This window comes from Poromitra crassiceps, assembly GCF_964638095.1.
Source record: "Poromitra crassiceps genome assembly, chromosome: 6".
In the NCBI taxonomy this organism is placed as follows: Eukaryota; Metazoa; Chordata; class Actinopteri; order Beryciformes; family Melamphaidae; genus Poromitra; species Poromitra crassiceps.
This window is the reverse complement of record NC_139627.1, coordinates 33,570,641-33,589,174: the sequence shown is the minus strand read 5'-3', so window position 1 is coordinate 33,589,174 and position 18,534 is coordinate 33,570,641. Positions and strand designations below refer to the sequence as shown.

The following is an 18,534-nucleotide window of genomic DNA, read 5'->3' as shown; positions in this document are numbered from 1 at the left end:
GCCTGTTATGAATGACTGATATACAAACAGGGCTGGACTGGGACAAAAAAATCTGCCCTGGCATTTTGGCCCCCAGACCGTCCGACCACAATCGATCACACACGACCACCCATCTTCACGCAACCCCTGAATACTGTGTAATGAGTAATGAGTAGGAGGGAATAAATGGAGATTAAGAGAGAGGAAACATGATACTGTAAATACTTTCAAAAATGTCTATAACAGAAGGCTCAGGGCGGCCAAAGGTTCTCCTGCTCCTTGCTCTCCTCTCTCTGCCTGACACTCCTCTGGGGATGCTCCTGGGACCTGGGAGGTTGAGCTAGCAACCTCCCAGGAGAGACACTACTGGGTGAGGTTTTAACATAATGACACAATCAATTATTTTTAAAACTTTCTATCACCTGGATGCTTGAAAATGAACTTACACAGATAAGAGGGAAATGATTCATATGTAAGGCAGGGTTGTTGTATTTAAGTTGCAGCTTGATATCTTATGTGAGAGGTCAAGGGACCCGTTTGAAAATAATCATGGCCATTTACCTTTGTAAAAAAATTGCCGAATTTTGAGCTATTTTATGCCGGCTTCTCAGTGAGCTAGCATAACATGGTTGGTCCTGACGGATTATGTCTGGATGTCTAGTATCTGCTAATACCAGAAGCTCTGCTCTAGTCTAGCTAAAACATTGCAGTTAGAGCTGTCAAACATGGACTGCACCCTGCAATCTTCTTCCCACGGGGGCCCCCTAGCAGCTGCGGGACCCTAAGCAGCTGCTTAGTTTGCTTATAGGGAGGGCCGGCTCTGCATGTACCGGTATGTATGTTTACAGGGTATTTATTATTATTGCTTCTCTTATTTTTTTTAATATTAATATGGCTTTTACAACTGCTCTTTCTCACATGCTGTTTATTTATTATTTGTTATGGTTTTTTATGCCATTTGTAGAATGCATTAGACTGGCTTTTTGGATGTCTGTGAAGGAAATAATACAAGATATAATTGGAAGAAAATGCAAACTGATTTGCGATTAAGGGATAAGGATACTAAGTGAAAGATAAAGGCAAAATTACTACTTGTATTGATACTGTTAGTCTGTTCAGATTGCATCTGGTGGTCACAAGCAAAGAACTATCCACACACTCTGCAGATAAGCTGTCAATAAATGCAACAAAAAGTATGTGAGTGGAATTTTGCAACATTTTACCATCCTTGAAAGTCCCCCCCCCCCCCCCCATAGACAAACACGGCAAATGGACAGGTATTTTGACCAATAGGCTGCCTCAAATGGTAGTTACGTAATCATAATACAGCGTGAGGAACCAATGGTAGGGCTTGAGGCGGGTCTTGATAGCCTCCTTGGTGTGTGCGTGCGCATGCTCGTGCGCGTGTAAGTGACACCCCAAGTCATGCAAGACACGTGACTACAAACGCTCGGCGACGATTGGCCAGCGTGAACGGAGGGCGTGCCGACGGTGGCGGCGTGCGTTTGCCTATGTGACACAATTACAACAACTTTGAGCTGGTGGTTGGGGAAGTTTGCGATATTATCAAATAACACTTTGTCGTAAAACCCAACATTACATCAACTTCATGCATAATTTGGCACTGGAATACACGCTGTGTTTTGATGTACAATGAGGTGTGTGGAAGGTAACTTGAAGGGATCATTTCCTTGAGGATTTGGCAACAATTACGCTACGCCCTGTTCTAGTCCTGGATAAGGTGCTGCACTCTCGTTATTGCATTTCGGCGGAGTTGCTCAGCCCCGTTGGTTTCCCCGTTTGCTTTCCATGAAATCGTGCGGAGTGTCGCTCAACCCCGCCGCCTCTGCTGCTGCTCGGAGTCTCGGCGCTGCTGCTGGTGATGAGGAAAAGAAAATGGCGTCGGGAAAAGCGAATGAAATCGAAGAGGACTTTCCAAAGCTAACAGCGCAAGAGAGAGAGAGCTTGGCCGGAATTGACAGGTTAGGCGCTCTATAATTTGAACAGTATTCTCTGCTTCTTTTTGATTGTTTCAAATTTTCTCCGCGCACTTTATAAAAAAATATATCTAGCTATATGAATGCCCCCCAAGTAATACGGAACCGCCTGTGTTGTCTGTCCTCTACTCGCAGTTCACTGTTTGGATTTCAGAGGCTTCATGAAGATGGCGCCAGAACGAAGGCCTTGCTGTTAAAGGTATGCCACAGAATAAGATCAGAGTCGCCTCTCCGTTATCTCCTCTGATTTGTGCATATCCCACCTGAAATAAGTGGTTCAGACCTCTCAACGACACTCTAGCTATATGGTTGTCCACTACTAACACAAACACCCATTTCCCCAACTTTCATGCTGAATCAGTGAGAATGCTGTGTGACTGTAAAGCCAGCGTTTAATTATGGACGTGACCGGTGCATAATGTTGCATTTTACGCTGCCACGGACTGTGACGGACATAATCAGAATACTGTCGCTCTCTCTATAATCTCTATCCATAAAATGAGACAGACCAAACTAACAAAATATTCCATAGTTAAATTGCAAGACGATATAATCCACCCTGCTAAATTCGATTGTGCCATTGAGTGCTGAAAGAATATGTAACATTGTTACGCGATAACAATGTATCGGTTGCAAACGTGTTTTGTTAGTGTAATGTTACGATAGATACAATAATAATAAACATTGCGTTTCATGATTAGAGACAGGTGGGTGACGCAAACATGTTACAGTACTGCTACATTTGCGGAATAATCACGCAGCCATTTAAACTGTTACTCTACGGTGAATAGGTTTATAAATGGAATGTCTTGCTATAGCTTGCAAAAGTAAGACGAGAGGTTCCGGCTAAGAATATGTTCGCTATAGATTTTTCGTTTAGAGATTTAATTGTTAAAGTATTTGTATCCCACCAACCAACCCATCTGTCCCATCCTCTCGGTGACAATAACGATGGAGAGTTTGTGCGTCCGCGCACTTAGTTAGCATGTGGTGGCTATCTATCCGGCGGTTTTCACACCCCCCCACTCGTATATCTTACTAGTGACACCAAATATGATATTGTCGATGGACAAACAAATGGACGTTGTTACTTTTAAGTTGCAAAAATAATGGCTGCTTAGCTCGGCCCAAGATGGCGGGTTGGGGAGGAAAAATACCTAGCAAACGTTTGCTAGCTACATAGCAGCCATTGCTAGGCTAATCAGCTTGCACAAATAAAGATATCACGATGAGGCTGTCCGCGTAATGCCGAGTTAATTTTTTTAAACAAATACGACCAAGTATAACCCCGGTACAGTACTACAGGACTGGGCGCTACGGTAGTGTGTGCACACATAAGCAACCATGATGATCACCTCACCCAGTCCAAGTGACTACATGAACACTGTAACGTTGATCCGTGTTATCAACATGTGGCTTGTCGCTGTCTTGTAGGGTTAACGTAGCCTATTTCATTGTTTTGTTTAGGGCATACTTTCAGGGTAGACCTAACCCTGTTCTCGCTTATAACCAGTTGCTGTCTTTTGGTGGTTTTCATGTTGTTGTCCTTCATACTCTGCAGACAGGCCTATCATTTTTTATAACATTAAACTAGAGCGATTTTGTCGTGTGATCCTTCTCAGTGACAGCTAACGTTAGCCTACTCATCTACAGCCAATTTGGTTTGCTTGGACTCCACCATGTTTAGCTGTGGTGGCCTGGGGAAGGGGGTTAATGGTTTAATATCAGGTAATGCAAGCAGATGTAACAGCCTAACAAACAATTTATTAATTTCAGGACTGACTGTATTCATAAATGAAGGGAGGGTGTTGTATATAGTTTTGTTGCTGAATCACACTCTTTCTGCAGGATGCCCTGCAGAGTGCCTACACAACCTCTGTGAAACATTCTTAATTAACATGGGGAGACACTTGGCATTGTGCCATCACCTCCAAAATGTGTTTAATCATGCAAGCCTTTTTATTTGCTATATGACAGACAATGAACCCACTGATAGATAGAGCTGCAACAATGAATCGATTAGTCATCAACTATTAAATTAATCGCCAACTATTTTGATAATTGATTAATTGGTTTGTGTAAAAAAGAAAAAGAAAACATAAATATCCTCAGCTTCTTAAATGTGAATGTTTCTGGTTTCTTTACTCCTGTCAGTGGTGCTCAGCAAAAAGGAGAATCATTTATTTTCACTATAATTCCATCCATAAGTAAAACAATGACAGAATACATATAACTATTTTGGTCAAACTTCATACGCTTTCTGTAGCCTAATAAAAAATAAATGTAAGAATCTCATCAGATGGGGGACCCTGGGACAAAATATTATGGTGGTCTAATTTGTGTCAATTTAGGGTTCCTTGAAGTGCTAAGGTTTGAGAATGACAATAGAGTACCGCAGGGATGACTCATATATTTTTGTAGGTTTACACAGAAGTCCCTGCACTTCCTGGTTCTTACATGTAAAAGTCAATGGGATTTTTGCATGTGAATTTCAGTTAAATGCATCAAATTTACAGGACACAGTGTCCTGCAGATTTTAATTTGCAGGACTTTGATTAATTTTAAAGGACAATGTCCTGCAATTACGGGACAACGGAAACCCTGCCTACTACGGCACTCGCTTTCTTCTCTGTTATGAGCCTGGATGGGTTAAATGCAGAGGACACTTTTCACCGGCCACCGTCACATGAGTGTGTTGTGGCCGCATGCATGTATTGTGGTGTTCGTGTGACAATAAAAGATGGGCTTGTCTGTTTACGAGAGCGGCGTGCGCAGCAAGAACAACAACAAACATGGCTGAGGAGGAGAAAGCCGCTCGCCCCAAATCATCAAAAGTATGGGAGCACTTCACGTTAACTAAAACTAAAAAGGCTGTTACGTGCAATCTGCAAAGTCGATCATGACACGGAAGTACCATGGTAATGCATGAACACCTGAAACGAAAACACGTTGGATCCATGGATGATGCCGGGTGAAGGGAGCTCAGCTGGGTAAATGAACTTAGCGTTATGTTATGCTACTACAAACTCTATATGCAAACTAACATTACATTATTAGACCCATGTGTGTTGCGTTTTGAAGTGTGGGAAAGTTAATCTCAAAACAGGTTCGTTTCTTTTATCTAACGTTAACGTTAATAGCCGGTGCGGTGTTTGCACGCCACCCAGATTGACAAGCATGACTTGTGTTTACATTAGCCGACCGGCTAGTTAGTTGCATTAGCTGGCTAACGTTAGTGGTAGAGTTGAGAGTCGGTGGTATGTTATAAGGCTAGAAAAATAGTTTTTTTTTATTATTCACTTGCATTTTGGGCCCACGAATCTTTCAATCTGTTCTCTTGTTGTCCTTAGTTTATTGTTGATGACGTGGCCGCCCGCAATAAATCTGCGCAAATTATTTCGTACTATTTATAGATCCGCGCCCGCTGTGCACCCGACATTTCACACCGCTATAAATGAGCGATTTGGGTAGATGAACTTACTGTTTCTGCTGCCGTCGGTGCGATCGCTTCGCTGCAGTCGACTCCAAATAAACTTTCATGTTGTATTATAATCCAGTCCAGCACTTGCCCATGTAGCATAATGGGTAGGGATGCACCGATATGAACATTTTGGCCGATGCCGATAACCGATATTAACATTGCTGTTATGGCCGATAACCGATATTTACCGATGTCGATATGATCTGTATAAAACCACATTTTTATGATCATCACATTTTGTACATACTGAAAAACACATGTTAACACTGAATTTGAAAAAGTTATGCATTTCTTTATTTGCAAAGCCTTTGGAAAAGCCCATAAATCATAGATTTACATATCAATGTGAAGAATTTGGCTGATAATGATAACCGATATTAACATTGCAACATCTGACCGATACCGATATGACCGATATGTTAAAAAATGACCAACATCGGCCGATACCGATATGATTGCCGATATATCGTGCATCCCTAATAATGGGCTAACGCTATAGCTTTAAATTTAGATTAGATCAAGACTGGATTGACCTGTATGTATGTATGTATGTATGTATGTATGTGAAAATAATACTAGCGCATTGTGTCTTCTCTTCCAACGTGTCTTCAGTGGAGACTCCTCTTTGACGTTCTGGTGACATCATTGACCATATAAGGAGTTAAGAAAGAAGGCATCCCATTGCGTGGCTATTTGTTTACTACTGCCTTGCGTCCTTGGGGGTCCTTGACATCTAACAGTAGGCGGCTAACATGTGCCTGACGAAGAATTAAGCTTAAAATACGTTCATAGACTAGATAACGTAAATAATATTAATGTTCCTCATTAATGCTGCATGATTTCACCCGCCTGCAACTCATTCGCTATTAATCAGAATGTTTATTTTTATGACCGCGGGCGGGATATCCGCGGTCAGCGCGGTTATAACTGCAGCCCGTGCATCTCTACGGGGCATTCACTCATTTGCAATAAAAAACGCTTTAATACATGTCAATTGTTTCCAGATTTTTACACATAGAGCCTTTAACAAGATTAGCAAACCTTGAAGGTGATGCCATAGTCAACACAAAATCACCTTAGTGCAGACTCTGTTCTCAGGTTAGAACCACAGCAGTGTCCTGGTGTGCTCTGCCTTCAGAAGTTCATGTTAGTCTATGGTTTTGCCATTATGGCATTTTAGTCCAACATTGTTCCAACATCACACACACACACACACACACACACACACACACACACACACACACACACACACACACACACACACACACACACACACACACACACACACACACATACAATCAATCCCTAAAAGCATTAGTTCACTATTTATCTCAGTGGTTCACCCACAAGTAAAAATGTTTGTTGTTAACTAGTCACCCTCATGTCAGTCAAAACATTGTTGAAGTTTGCACGTCAATATCACATAATAGCGAGTTAGTAGGGGATGCACGATATATATCGGCAATCATATCGGTATCGGCCAATGTTGCAATGTTAATATCGGTTATCAGTATTAGCCAAAACTTTCACATTGATTGAGAGGAACCAATGTGGTAAATCTATGATTATGGGCTTTTCCACATGTTTTGGAAATAAAGAAATGCATTACTTTTTCAAATTCACAGTGTTTACATCAGTTTTTTAGTATATACACAATTTGATTATCATAGAAATTTGTTTTTACACAGATCATATCGACATAGGTAAATATCGGTTATCGGCCATAACAGCAATGTTAATATCGGTTATTGGCATCGACCAACATTTTCATATCGGTGCATCTTTACAAGTTAGCTGGCTTAACTTTGTGTCAGCCTTGAAAAATGACCATAAAAGTATCACTAGTCTCAACTAATGTGAGGGTGAGTAGATAACGACAACATTTTAATTTTTGGGCAAATAATTCGGTAACGCCTGGCCTGCAAAATGTGTTATCAGAATAATTTGTGTAGCCGTTATTTAAATACTTGGTGACGGGAGGCCCATGTTTGGCGCGCATCTGACCACATGCAAACAGCCCTGGAAGGCTGGGAAAACACAGTCCATTGATAGGACATGAGTCAACTCCAGTATGTCTGATCATAGCCTCCTATAAACCTTTACTACAGCTTTAGGCCTAACATTAAATTATTCCTTTCGTGTGAGTGAAAGTTAGACTCATTCTCCAGATTGACCTCTATCCTATATGACATTGCTATGAATGTTTTCCCACACCATCATCATCACACAATAAGCTCAAATGAGAGTGGTTTTCCTGACCTTGTAGACACTAGTGTCCTCTAGTAAGAGAGTGGCGTCAGCGGAGGACCAAAATGCAAGAATCATTAGCCAATGAACAGCCAGGAATGGGTCTCGCGCTACTTTTGCATGCTAAAATAAAGCAGATAATGTACAATTTGATTCATTTCAAGGGATGAAAAACCCTTTCAAAGTACAACACTGTCTATTTTGATGCAACTCGACAGTGCTGCTTTTTTTACTGAAGAGTTCCACTTTCTACTTCCTGGAAAAAAACTGGTCCATTGGAGTGAATGGAGATGTCAGAACTCTTCTATTATACGGCTCTGGTAGACACCATTCAATCCCATTCATGATATGGCTCGTCATGTATGATATCAAATCCAGACTGTGTATTAAAGTCATCCATGGGGAGATTTATGGATGGAAGATGTGAGCATTAAATAGTGATATTTGTGAATGAAATGTACTTCTGGACTGACGAAAGCTCCACTTTTTCAAATCAATGCATCACTTTCAGCGGACAAATTGGGTTTGTTTAGAATGGAAGTTCCGCCTTACATGGCACTTCGAATCGCTAACGTCCTGCATGGTTACTTCAAGCAGCTCAACTTTGTTTAATCAGCCTGAACATAGTCTTTGTGGAATAAGAAACAGCTTTATCATTCCATGATCCCACAAATTATAACAACAAGCTATCCATTAGGGGTGTCACGGTACACAAAAGTCACAGTACGGTACGTACCTCGGTTTTGGGGTCACGGTTCGGTACGAATACGGTATGGTACGAAAACGGGGGAAAAAAAGCAACAAATCCCAAATTCTGTTTTTTTCCCTTTGAATTTTTCTGAATTCTGCTTTTTACGCTAATTTTACCATCAGAAATAGTGTCTAATAAGTGGGAATGAATAAATGTTTTACTCTAGAGCAGTGATTTCCAAAGTGTGGGGTGCGCCTCCCTCTCAAGCTGTGTTCACACCGAGATATTTATTTTTCGCTCTGTCGCTTGATTCAACCCTTTGGAATCGCTCTGTCGCTCTGTTTAAATCACTCATCAACAGGCACACGAATTGACGGACATGTGGGGGCTATAACGTTACGCAATGTCATGCTGTTTGTCCACTACGAGCCCCCGTCGTCGTTTACAAGCTAAGCCTATCAGCGTGCTCCTAACGCGAGCTCCATACCGGTAGTACAGACTTAACTTCATGTCAGCTGTCAGCCTGTCAATGCGGTTTGTTGCCATACAATAAACCAGCGGTTTGTTCCAAGCCAGTGTGATCCTTGACTCGCTCTCACACGGCAGCCAATCAGCGTTGAACAGCGAGCGACTGATGCCAGCGTATTTTCGCTCGAGTTGGGATATTTCATCTCGGGCGATGAGCGTATTTTCTCCCTATCGCTCTGTCTCTGCCGCTCGGACGCCCAGCGATTTTTCTCCCGGGCGAATATACGCTCAATCGCTCGTTTGCATTGACTTTGTATGTAAACTCGATGCCAGCGAAAAACTTTAATAGGTCGGTGTAAACGCAACTTCAGATGTCTGTATTCCAGCTGTTTGACAGGGCAAAGGCATTTCCCCCCACTTTAAATCTTTATTGTACACAAGTTTGTAAACAGAGCGCATGTGTGGAATAGCCTAATACGCCCACCAACCCCTCCCCCTGTTGTATTTGTTTTATGTAGCATTTGCTATTGATGTGTTTGATTTAAGCACTAATTTGGAATCCTATCTAAAAGCGGCCATTAGGCGGCAGTATTTCTTTAGTCAACGTCAAAATACCTACATGTTCAGTAGAAGAAGAATAAAACGGCAGAAGAAGAACGACGGTAAGATTGACAGCAAGCCTGTTACTAGCCTGTTATCTAGCCTGTTAGCCTACTAGTCTTTTGTTTACCATAATGATTACGTTCGGTCATCTAATGGATTATTGGAACATGACAAGGAGTCATCCCCTCTTCCTCACCGCATCTTGCTTGTCATCTCACGCGATGTAAGTTGCTTGTTTACAAGTTAACAGCTTTGTCAGTGTTATGTAACGTTTAGCCGGTTCTTCTGTGGCGTTTAATTCAATTCAATTCAATGGCGTTCAAACAGCGTTTAGGTGCTTCTGGATTTGACACGTGATGCCCGTACCGTGAACTCATGGGACGAATACCGTGACACCCCTACTATCCATCTAAAATAAAATATTTATTCTATCTGAACGTAAAAATAAAAATGTTTGCAATTTTATAAGGGAGAGATGCCAATCTATAAAATGAAACTAACTTTCACTAACAGGTCAAATTCTGGCATCTTAATTTTCTTCTTTGTTGCAGCCAGGTGCATAACTTCCCTCGAACTCTGCCTTCTTTCCTCTAGGCTGTTAGTTGCTACGATGCTCTCATCCTGAAAGCAGAGGGCAAAGTGGACCCAGAGATGTTCTGTCAGCTGGGCCACTTCAACCTCCTACTGGAGGACTATCCAAAAGGTGAGTCTTGCTTACCCGTCTCTTAGGCCTCATTCAGACAACAGGTCAATCCGATTTGTTTCTCAAATCAGATTTTTAAGATGGACTGTCCACTAGTGCTGCACGATTAATCTACCGTAAATTCCGGACTATAAGACGCACCGGTGTATAAGCCGCGGGACCAAAATTGACTATTTTTTTCTTCTATAAGCCGCACCGGTCTATAAGCCGCGGGTGTTTTGATGTTTAATTACCATATGAAAGGGTTCGTGCACAGAGAGGAATGTCGGGAAAGCGATGGCTGTTTGGGGAAGCTCCCATTTATTAACATTTCAACAAAACAAAACAAAAGTCAGGTCACTAATCCCCAGACAAAATCACACAACAATAGGCTATATGTGCAGCAAACCTGTAACCAGAGAAGTCAAGTCACTAATCCTCGTCTTCCTCTTCTTCCTGCGTACTGAAACCACCAAAGTCCTCATCTTCAGTGTCGGAAACGAACAGGTTCAGGGTGGCTTCGTCAACCACTCTCCTCTCTCCTTCATTGTCACTCAAAACCAACGAACTCCTCTTCATCTATAGCTGTGTTTCCATTACAGTTTTTCGCAAAAGAATTGCGATATTTCTACAACTTCGACAATGTACAATTGCGACTTGTAGGCGTTTCCATTGAAGTTGCGTTTGAGTGATTCCCCGTTGCAGCAGCTGCCACAGTGATTACGCACGGGGATCTGCCCCATATCCCGTCCCCTGCATGCTCAAATCCAACCAATGGTCAATGGAAATCCCAACATGAAGTTACAATGCATATAAACGAGCCTGATTATCAATTCAAAAGAAAATGAGTCGCAAAATGTTGCTGGCTGCGTGAATGCAGTCAGCGCGACAGGCAGAGGAAAAAAGGTAGCCTAATAGCCTACAACTGGTCCGATTTAGAGATGGAGGGGGGAAAAGGCTGATTTGGTTCTATAATTGCACCTGAAACGTGTGCAATGTATTAGCCTACTCACAGTCACTGTATTCACTTCAGACAGCACCACCGCACCAGTGTGTGCTTTTCATCCTCTCATCTCGCCGCTGTGCCAAATGCGCGCACACAGGCAGCCTGCTGTCACCATGGACCGATTTCTGCCATTAAACATTATCTAATTTGCCCGGCTACGCTTTTGCACAACACTCGTCTTTCTGCTAGGTAGCGTTGCTTCAAAGTTTTCCACTTGCTGCGGAGGTTTTGACACGGCTATCGAACCTTACTTACCAAACTTATTTTCCGCTCCTTTTCCAAGGGATAATATGGGTCACATGACGTGCAAATGCGAAAAATGTGTTTCCATTACACTTTTGCGATAAACTGCTATATCGACACGTCTGAAAAACCACCTCATGATCATCTACTGCTCGTTCTCATGCTGTCGAGAACGAGCAAAGCTTTTTTTTGGTGAAAGAATCCTCCAGGGCGCTTCTTGTTAACAGTCCGAGTGAGTGGCAGGTCGAACGTCAAAGGCACTTCATCCATATTTATGATCTGCTCCGGTTCGATGGAATATTCCTTGATCTTCCTTTGTGTGAATTCGCCGAAGTTTGTGATTTTCTCCTGGTAGTCGGGGGAGGGAGTTGATGGGCTTGTGGCCGTTTGCTTACCGTAATTACCATATGTAAGTGGTCAAGCACAGAGGGGATTGTCGGGAAAGAGATGGCTGTTTGAGGAAGCTCCCATTTACCGTATTACCGTAACATTTCAACAAAACAACATAACACAACACCACCGTTGTTTATTTTTACAGTGCACACAGTGTCCGCGGTGTGGTGAAAAGAGGGCAAGAGAGGAAATTAAAACAGAAGTGGATTTATAGTTAGAAAGAGTGCTAAAAAAGAGAGATTTTTTTTTTTTTTTTTTTTTTTTCTGAAAAAATCCATAGATAAGACGCACCGTTATATAAGCCGCAGGGGCCAAAAAACGGGAAAAAAGCCGCGGCTTATAGTCCGGAATTTACGGTAATCGCAATCGCGATGTCAGCACGTAAAAGTGGCAGCAAACACACATTTCTCTGCCATCACACTGGGCATCAACACTAGCGGGAGACTTCTCCCACGCACTCCCGCAAATAAGTAATGTTTATGCGCAGCAAGGTTACATAACATCTTACCGAGAGGGAGAGAGAGAACATCCATGATCGCTAACAGCGAGCTATGCTAATAACTAGCTAGCCATTCAGAAACGCATGTAAACCGCCGTGTGATTAGTGAGAACGTCAGTAAAAAAAAAAGGTGCTTATGCAGAACTAGTGCACAATTAAGTGCACAGTGGGGATGACCCGCTGTGATGAAGAACATAGCGAGATTAACAAGGTTGATAGCAAAACACTGTCGCAGCTGCCAACAGCAGCACCTCCAGGCTTTAACTAGCGTTAGCCTGTCACATGACTTCATGGTCCCTCGATAAAGTCTGCAGATGCACGTTACCTCACCACTCTCTCAAGAAGCGTCACGTGAGTGTGGCGTTTAAGGCCATCTGTCGCTACAAAATAAATAAACGGGTGTATCATTGTATTACTCGACAGACATGTAACTAACTTTGCCAGTCCGAGCCATCTTCTACTATATGCTGTAACACAGTGCAGTTTCTATTTTTCTGGTGTTTCTTTTTTACATGTTTGGGACAGGCAAATGTCTCAACATGTTTTATTTTTTGTAAAGATCATTTTATTTAAATTTTATTTATTTATTTAGTTTTAATATATTTTAAATTGTAACATATTTCATGTATTTTAGTCTGTGATACGTAAAACCGTGGTATTTTTGTCCAAGGTTATCATACCGTCAAAAACTCATGCCGGCACATCCCTAGATACCTCTTGTTTATTATATCGCAATCACAATCGCTAATCGCACCTTTCCCCCAAATCGTGCAGCACTACTGTCCACACTGTTATTGGCAAGTGAGCAGATTGAATTTGTGTGTCCAGACATCACCAACCTGCATGTTTTTTTTTTGTTTTTTTTGCACATATTAAAAACAGAAACAGAGAAAAGGAAATCAACAAAAGCATGTGGAGGTAGAGACAGGAAACCCTATGTGGACTTATTCTGGGTCTCTACCTCAGAAATTAAACCAATATCACTAATAGTCCGTACAAAGCATACAATAAACAAACACAAGAGAAAAGAAACAAGCAAACGATAAACAAGAAAAAGACAAGCAACAGTAAAACTGTTGACGCGGCTTTCCATGTGCGATCCATCATCTCGCCATCCAAACGATCACGCTGTCAAGTTGCGGTGCAGAACTCCTCCGTCACATGTCCATGTCCATACAGCCAAATGTAACGCTCTGATGCACTTCCGCTACTTCGGATTTGATGTTGTGAGTGACCTAAAATACATTTTAATTTGAGCGACTGAGACACACCTGTAGAAATCTTATTGGTATCTCATTTGAAAACACCTCAAAATGTGATTTGGATCCGATTTGCAATAATCACATTTCATTTGTTTTTGTTTATTTGCTGTCCACTGTGTCCAGACTCCAGACTTTCTCAAATCAATCTGGATACAATCTGGATATGCCAAAATTAATTTGGGCTGGCAGTCTGAACAAGGCCTTACTGTCGGTCTCTCTCTTGTTCTGTCGCTATCTGTCGCTCACTCTTGTCTATCCCTCTCTCATTTGATGTGTTCTTTTGTCTTTTTGGTTTCTCTCTCTGTTTTTGGTAACACTGGTAGAACCAGCAGACAAAGAAGTATTCTCTCCTCATTACATATTTTATGGTCATCTCTAGAAAGCAGGTAATGCTTTTCCCCAAGACACTTGAAAATAACCCTACTGGGAACTGTTGAGGTTATCAGATTTGATTGGTATATTGATTGGTTTATTGGCACATAACATTTTGTCACTAATTGTCCTCACCTACGGTACTCCTTCTGTTCTCTCTTTCTGTATCATGTTCTTTTATTAATCTGTCTGTTTTCCTCAGCATTATCTGCATACCAGAGGTACTACAGTTTACAGTCAGACTACTGGAAGGTGAGTTTACACAACACTGCACATAAACGTGTATAATAAATATTGTGTCTGCTTTAGAGTAGATTGGAGTATATTTAAGTACATAGCTTGCACACACAGCACCTTGTTTTCAGCTATCTATATTTAAATGACATTTTATTGTATTTATTTGACTACACTGGATGTGAATGTACGGGTACGTGTGGACTAGGCCTTAGTCGACTAATAGTTGATAGTTCAAGCAATTAATCGATTCGTTGATTAGTCGTCACACGTCCGACGTAGATCGGACGAACGGTTGTCAAGATATGCTCACACATGAGGAAGAGGAGACACACACACACACACACACACACACACACACACACACACACAGATACACACAGATGCGCACAAGTAATGTTTTGCAAGTCCAAGTCAAGTCTCAAGTCTTTGAGGTTGAGTCCAAGTCAAGTCTCAAGTATGAGCTAGTCATTAGTCATGATGTCATCCAGCTCGTCGAGCTGCAGGGCGGGGGTCCGGGCGAGGCCGCACAGCGGTTGAGTCTAGGCATCAGATGCCTAGTATTGTAAATAATGCTTCACCATTATTTGTCTACATCCCCTGCTCATGGCCTGCAGCTAAACCGTCCAACCAGCCGTGATGGTGACGTGATGCTGTCTAGGCTGTCCTCTCCTTGCTCCCAGTGTGGGTGGATGTGCTGCTTGGCTATGGTGTTGCCTTGTTGTGGAAGGCCCATTAAGGAGAGGTGCTTGGAGTTTGATGGTGAACGGGCCTGACAGCTTTGGGCTCCTCGAGAATACAGACTAGCACAGTGAAAAGAGAGTGTGAAGTCCTCTTCTGGGCTGGATAATCGAGCGGCCAGAGTTGACTTGGCTGCTGTCGCCATGTAACAAGCCTGGGGTTTGTGCCCCGAGGCGAGGCAGGGCTTCTATTGACCCAGGGCAGGACTGGACTGGAGTGGTTGATCCAATAGGCTGGACTGTAGCTGGGTAATAATCTGGCTAGGGAAGGGATGATTTTGTGGTAAAGGAATGAATGTGGTTGTTATACTCGTGTCTGCTCTGCCTCGCCTGGACAGCTGTGAGGTCTTGGGTTTGCTAGCCTTTACCCAACTTGGGCTTAAGCGACAAACATGCTTCACCATAGCCTCGAGTTTAGGTACATTGTCGGCGGCAGCTTAGACCTACATACTCGAATGTCAGCTGGACGAGGGTGTCGCAGGGGAGTCTCCAGCAAAATGAGTAATTATGTGATTTCGCTGATTTCAATGACTAGAAGCTAACCCAAAGAGAGAATGTAGTCAGTGCATCTACTTGGTCATACCTTTCACTCTCTCCTGTCATCTCCCCATCTACATTCTAGTAGGCTACTATTTGCTGTTCATGTCCGCTGTGTCCAGTCACATTTTTTTGGGAGTCGGCGATGCCAGATGATAAACTCCACTTTAAGCATTGCAGTGGTATGGAGCTTCTGCATGTGTTTGTCCTGTTCTCCCACTGGGCTCCATTCATCATAGACCACCTCCTCCTTGTGCCCATGTCAGCTGCCAGTCTGCCCTGTAGACCACCTCCTCTTTGTGCCCATGTCAGCTGCCAGTCTGCCCTGTAGACCACCTCCTCTCTGTGCCCATGTCAGCTGCCAGTCTGCCCTGTAGACCACCTCCTCTCTGTGCCCATGTCAGCTGCCAGTCTGCCCTGTAGACCACCTCCTCTCTGTGCCCATGTCAGCTGCCAGTCTGCCCTGTAGACCTCCTCTCTGTGCCCATGTCAGCTGCCAGTCTGCCCTGTAGACCACCTCCTCTCTGTGCCCATGTCAGCTGCCAGTCTGCCCTGTAGACCACCTCCTCTCTGTGCCCATGTCAGCTGCCAGTCTGCCCTGTAGACCACCTCCTCTCTGTGCCCATGTCAGCTGCCAGTCTGCCCTGTAGACCACCTCCTCTCTGTGCCCATGTCAGCTGCCAGTCTGCCCTGTAGACCACCTCCTCTCTGTGCCCATGTCAGCTGCCAGTCTGCCCTGTAGACCACCTCCTCTCTGTGCCCATGTCAGCTGCCAGTCTGCCCTGTAGACCACCTCCTCTCTGTGCCCATGTCAGCTGCCAGTCTGCCCTGTAGACCACCTCCTCTTTGTGCCCATGTCAGCTGCCAGTCTGCCCTGTAGACCACCTCCTCTCTGTGCCCATGTCAGCTGCCTGTCTGCCCTGTAGACCTCCTCTTTGTGCCCATGTCAGCTGCCAGTCTGCCCTGTAGACCACCTCCTCTCTGTGCCCATGTCAGCTGCCAGTCTGCCCTGTAGACCACCTCCTCTTTGTGCCCATGTCAGCTGCCAGTCTGTCCTGTAGACCACCTCCTCTCTGTGCCCACGTCTCTGTGCCAGTCTGCCCTGTAGACCACCTCCTCTCTGTGCCCACGTCTCTGTGCCAGTCTGCCCTGTAGACCACTCTACTCCTGTCGGCCATTTGTTGTTCATGTGTCAAAGTTATTATTATGTATGTAATGTATATTATTGGCATTGGTGTTTTTGTGCCTATGCATACTCTCTGTCTCACATTCTGATGGTAAAGTGCAGTGGTGGTGGCCCATTGGTTAGAGAAGCGAGCTTGTGACCGGTAGGTCGTCAATATGACTCCACTGAAAGATGACAAACTATTAACTATATTGAATTATCGCCCAGCCGAGGCACCAAATGCCCATGTAAATATACAATGACAATGCTTCATGCAATTCTGTATGGAATACTGTCAAAGGTATTGGAGAATATATGGATGCATGACTGGACAATTAGCGTTTGTACTGTCATTCAAAAATAAAATGCTTTGAGATGATCAAGGTTGTTGTTCTTGTCTTAAGAAATGTTGGAAACTCCATGGAAATTCTAATGCCTGGCTATTGTATACAGCAGGGGCACTCAATTAAAATTCTAAGAGGTCCAGATAGAGAAAATGTCCTCAAGCGAAGGTCCGGAACATTGAGCTTGCGTTATGATTCAGTGCCATTGAACTTAAGGCTACTTCAATGATTGCAGTAGCCTAATGGTACAACGTCTTTACAGTTTTCATATTTAACTGGATTAATTATAAATAACTAGCCTACACTAATAATAAATACATGTTCTTTTCTCATTTCAAGTAAAATAATGGCTGCATGTAGAAATAACACAACAGAGTGCTTTGGAAAAATTTGCATCTTAAAATAAAGTGCTTTAATTTTAGAAAAATAAGTTCCCCCTTGTCTTCCTTTTCTTAACTCCATTTCACATTTTATCAGTCAGGCTCTCAGCCAACAAACCTCATTTTCTCTTGATAGAAGTGAGCTCCCACTCTGTTTGTCTGTGCCTGCCTGCCTGCCTGCCTGTCTGTCTGTCTGTCTTTCTATCTATCGGTCGCTCGCAATGCAAACTTTGCATGCCGGTGTGTGTGCGCCCTGGATTTGAGTGTGTTTGCTCATGTGTGGCGCTTCCATAGACAGCTGGTCAGGATCGCATCACACTTCACGAGACATACTGGTTTTGAACTGCTCGTGAAACCAATGAATGAACATGAGTCTGCCTGCTCTGGATTAAAACTAAAGCTTTGTTTTCGCGGTCTACTCGTTTCTTTTGAGCACGCGATGTGAAATACTTCTCTCGCATTTCTCTGAGTCTCGCCTCTCCTCCGTCCGTGTGTTAACTCTCCCGCAGCAGCAGCAGGCATAATCGATTCGCTTGTTGATTGGCTGAGTAGCATCACGTGTGATGATTTACAGCGCATGCATTGGTCTGTGAGCTTCCTGACAGATAAACCAGTAGCCTACCGTAAAGGCTAGAAAAGCATGTGCCGGTTAAAATAGAAAAGCTCCATGAAAATGTAACTATTCAGTGATTTGTAGGTTATAGGGCTCGGTCCGGATAGGACGGCGTCTGGGTCCGGATGCGGACCGGAGTCCGGACTTTGAGGATCGCTGGTATACAGCAATGGGGATCTCTGCCCTTGGCTAAGACTTTACAACAATGACTTTAGGAATTTTGCTTGTTCTTGACTTCTCAACTCCTAACAACAACCATAACAACAACAACAACAACAACAACAACAAGAGTTGCTGTTCATAACACATTTCCAATACTGTTTTTGTTTTCTTTTTCTTTCAGAATGCTGCCTTTTTATATGGCCTTGGCATGGTTTACTTCCATTACAATGCATTTCAGTGGTAAGTACTTTTCTTTTTATTGCACTGTTACATGTTGTCTGCCAGTTTCACAGTGATTTTACTCCATTTTTGGTCATTTTGCAGCTACATCATGATGTTAAATGTTTTTGTTTTTTCTTGGTTTACGTGTTTGTATTGTAATAAGCATGTTTGTTCATGGGGAATACAAGTCTGTCAGTACAGAGTTCATGTTTTT

At 43.1% G+C, this 18,534-nt stretch overlaps 1 protein-coding gene across 2 annotated transcripts in view; it reads left to right on the top strand.

Moving 5' to 3' along the window:
- Positions 1–1,540: 1,540 nt before the first annotated feature.
- The window catches only part of kdm6a (lysine (K)-specific demethylase 6A), a 73,450-nt gene continuing 56,456 nt past the window's right edge, over positions 1,541–18,534 (top strand). For both annotated transcript variants that reach the window (XM_083638421.1, XM_083638420.1), the window contains exons 1-5: positions 1,541–1,961; positions 2,112–2,175; positions 10,061–10,169; positions 14,126–14,175; positions 18,280–18,338. In XM_083638421.1, the coding sequence (XP_083494547.1) occupies positions 1,789–1,961; positions 2,112–2,175; positions 10,061–10,169; positions 14,126–14,175; positions 18,280–18,338 (455 nt within the window). In that variant the 5' untranslated portion in view covers positions 1,541–1,788. The remainder of the gene's footprint in view (positions 1,962–2,111; positions 2,176–10,060; positions 10,170–14,125; positions 14,176–18,279; positions 18,339–18,534) is intronic.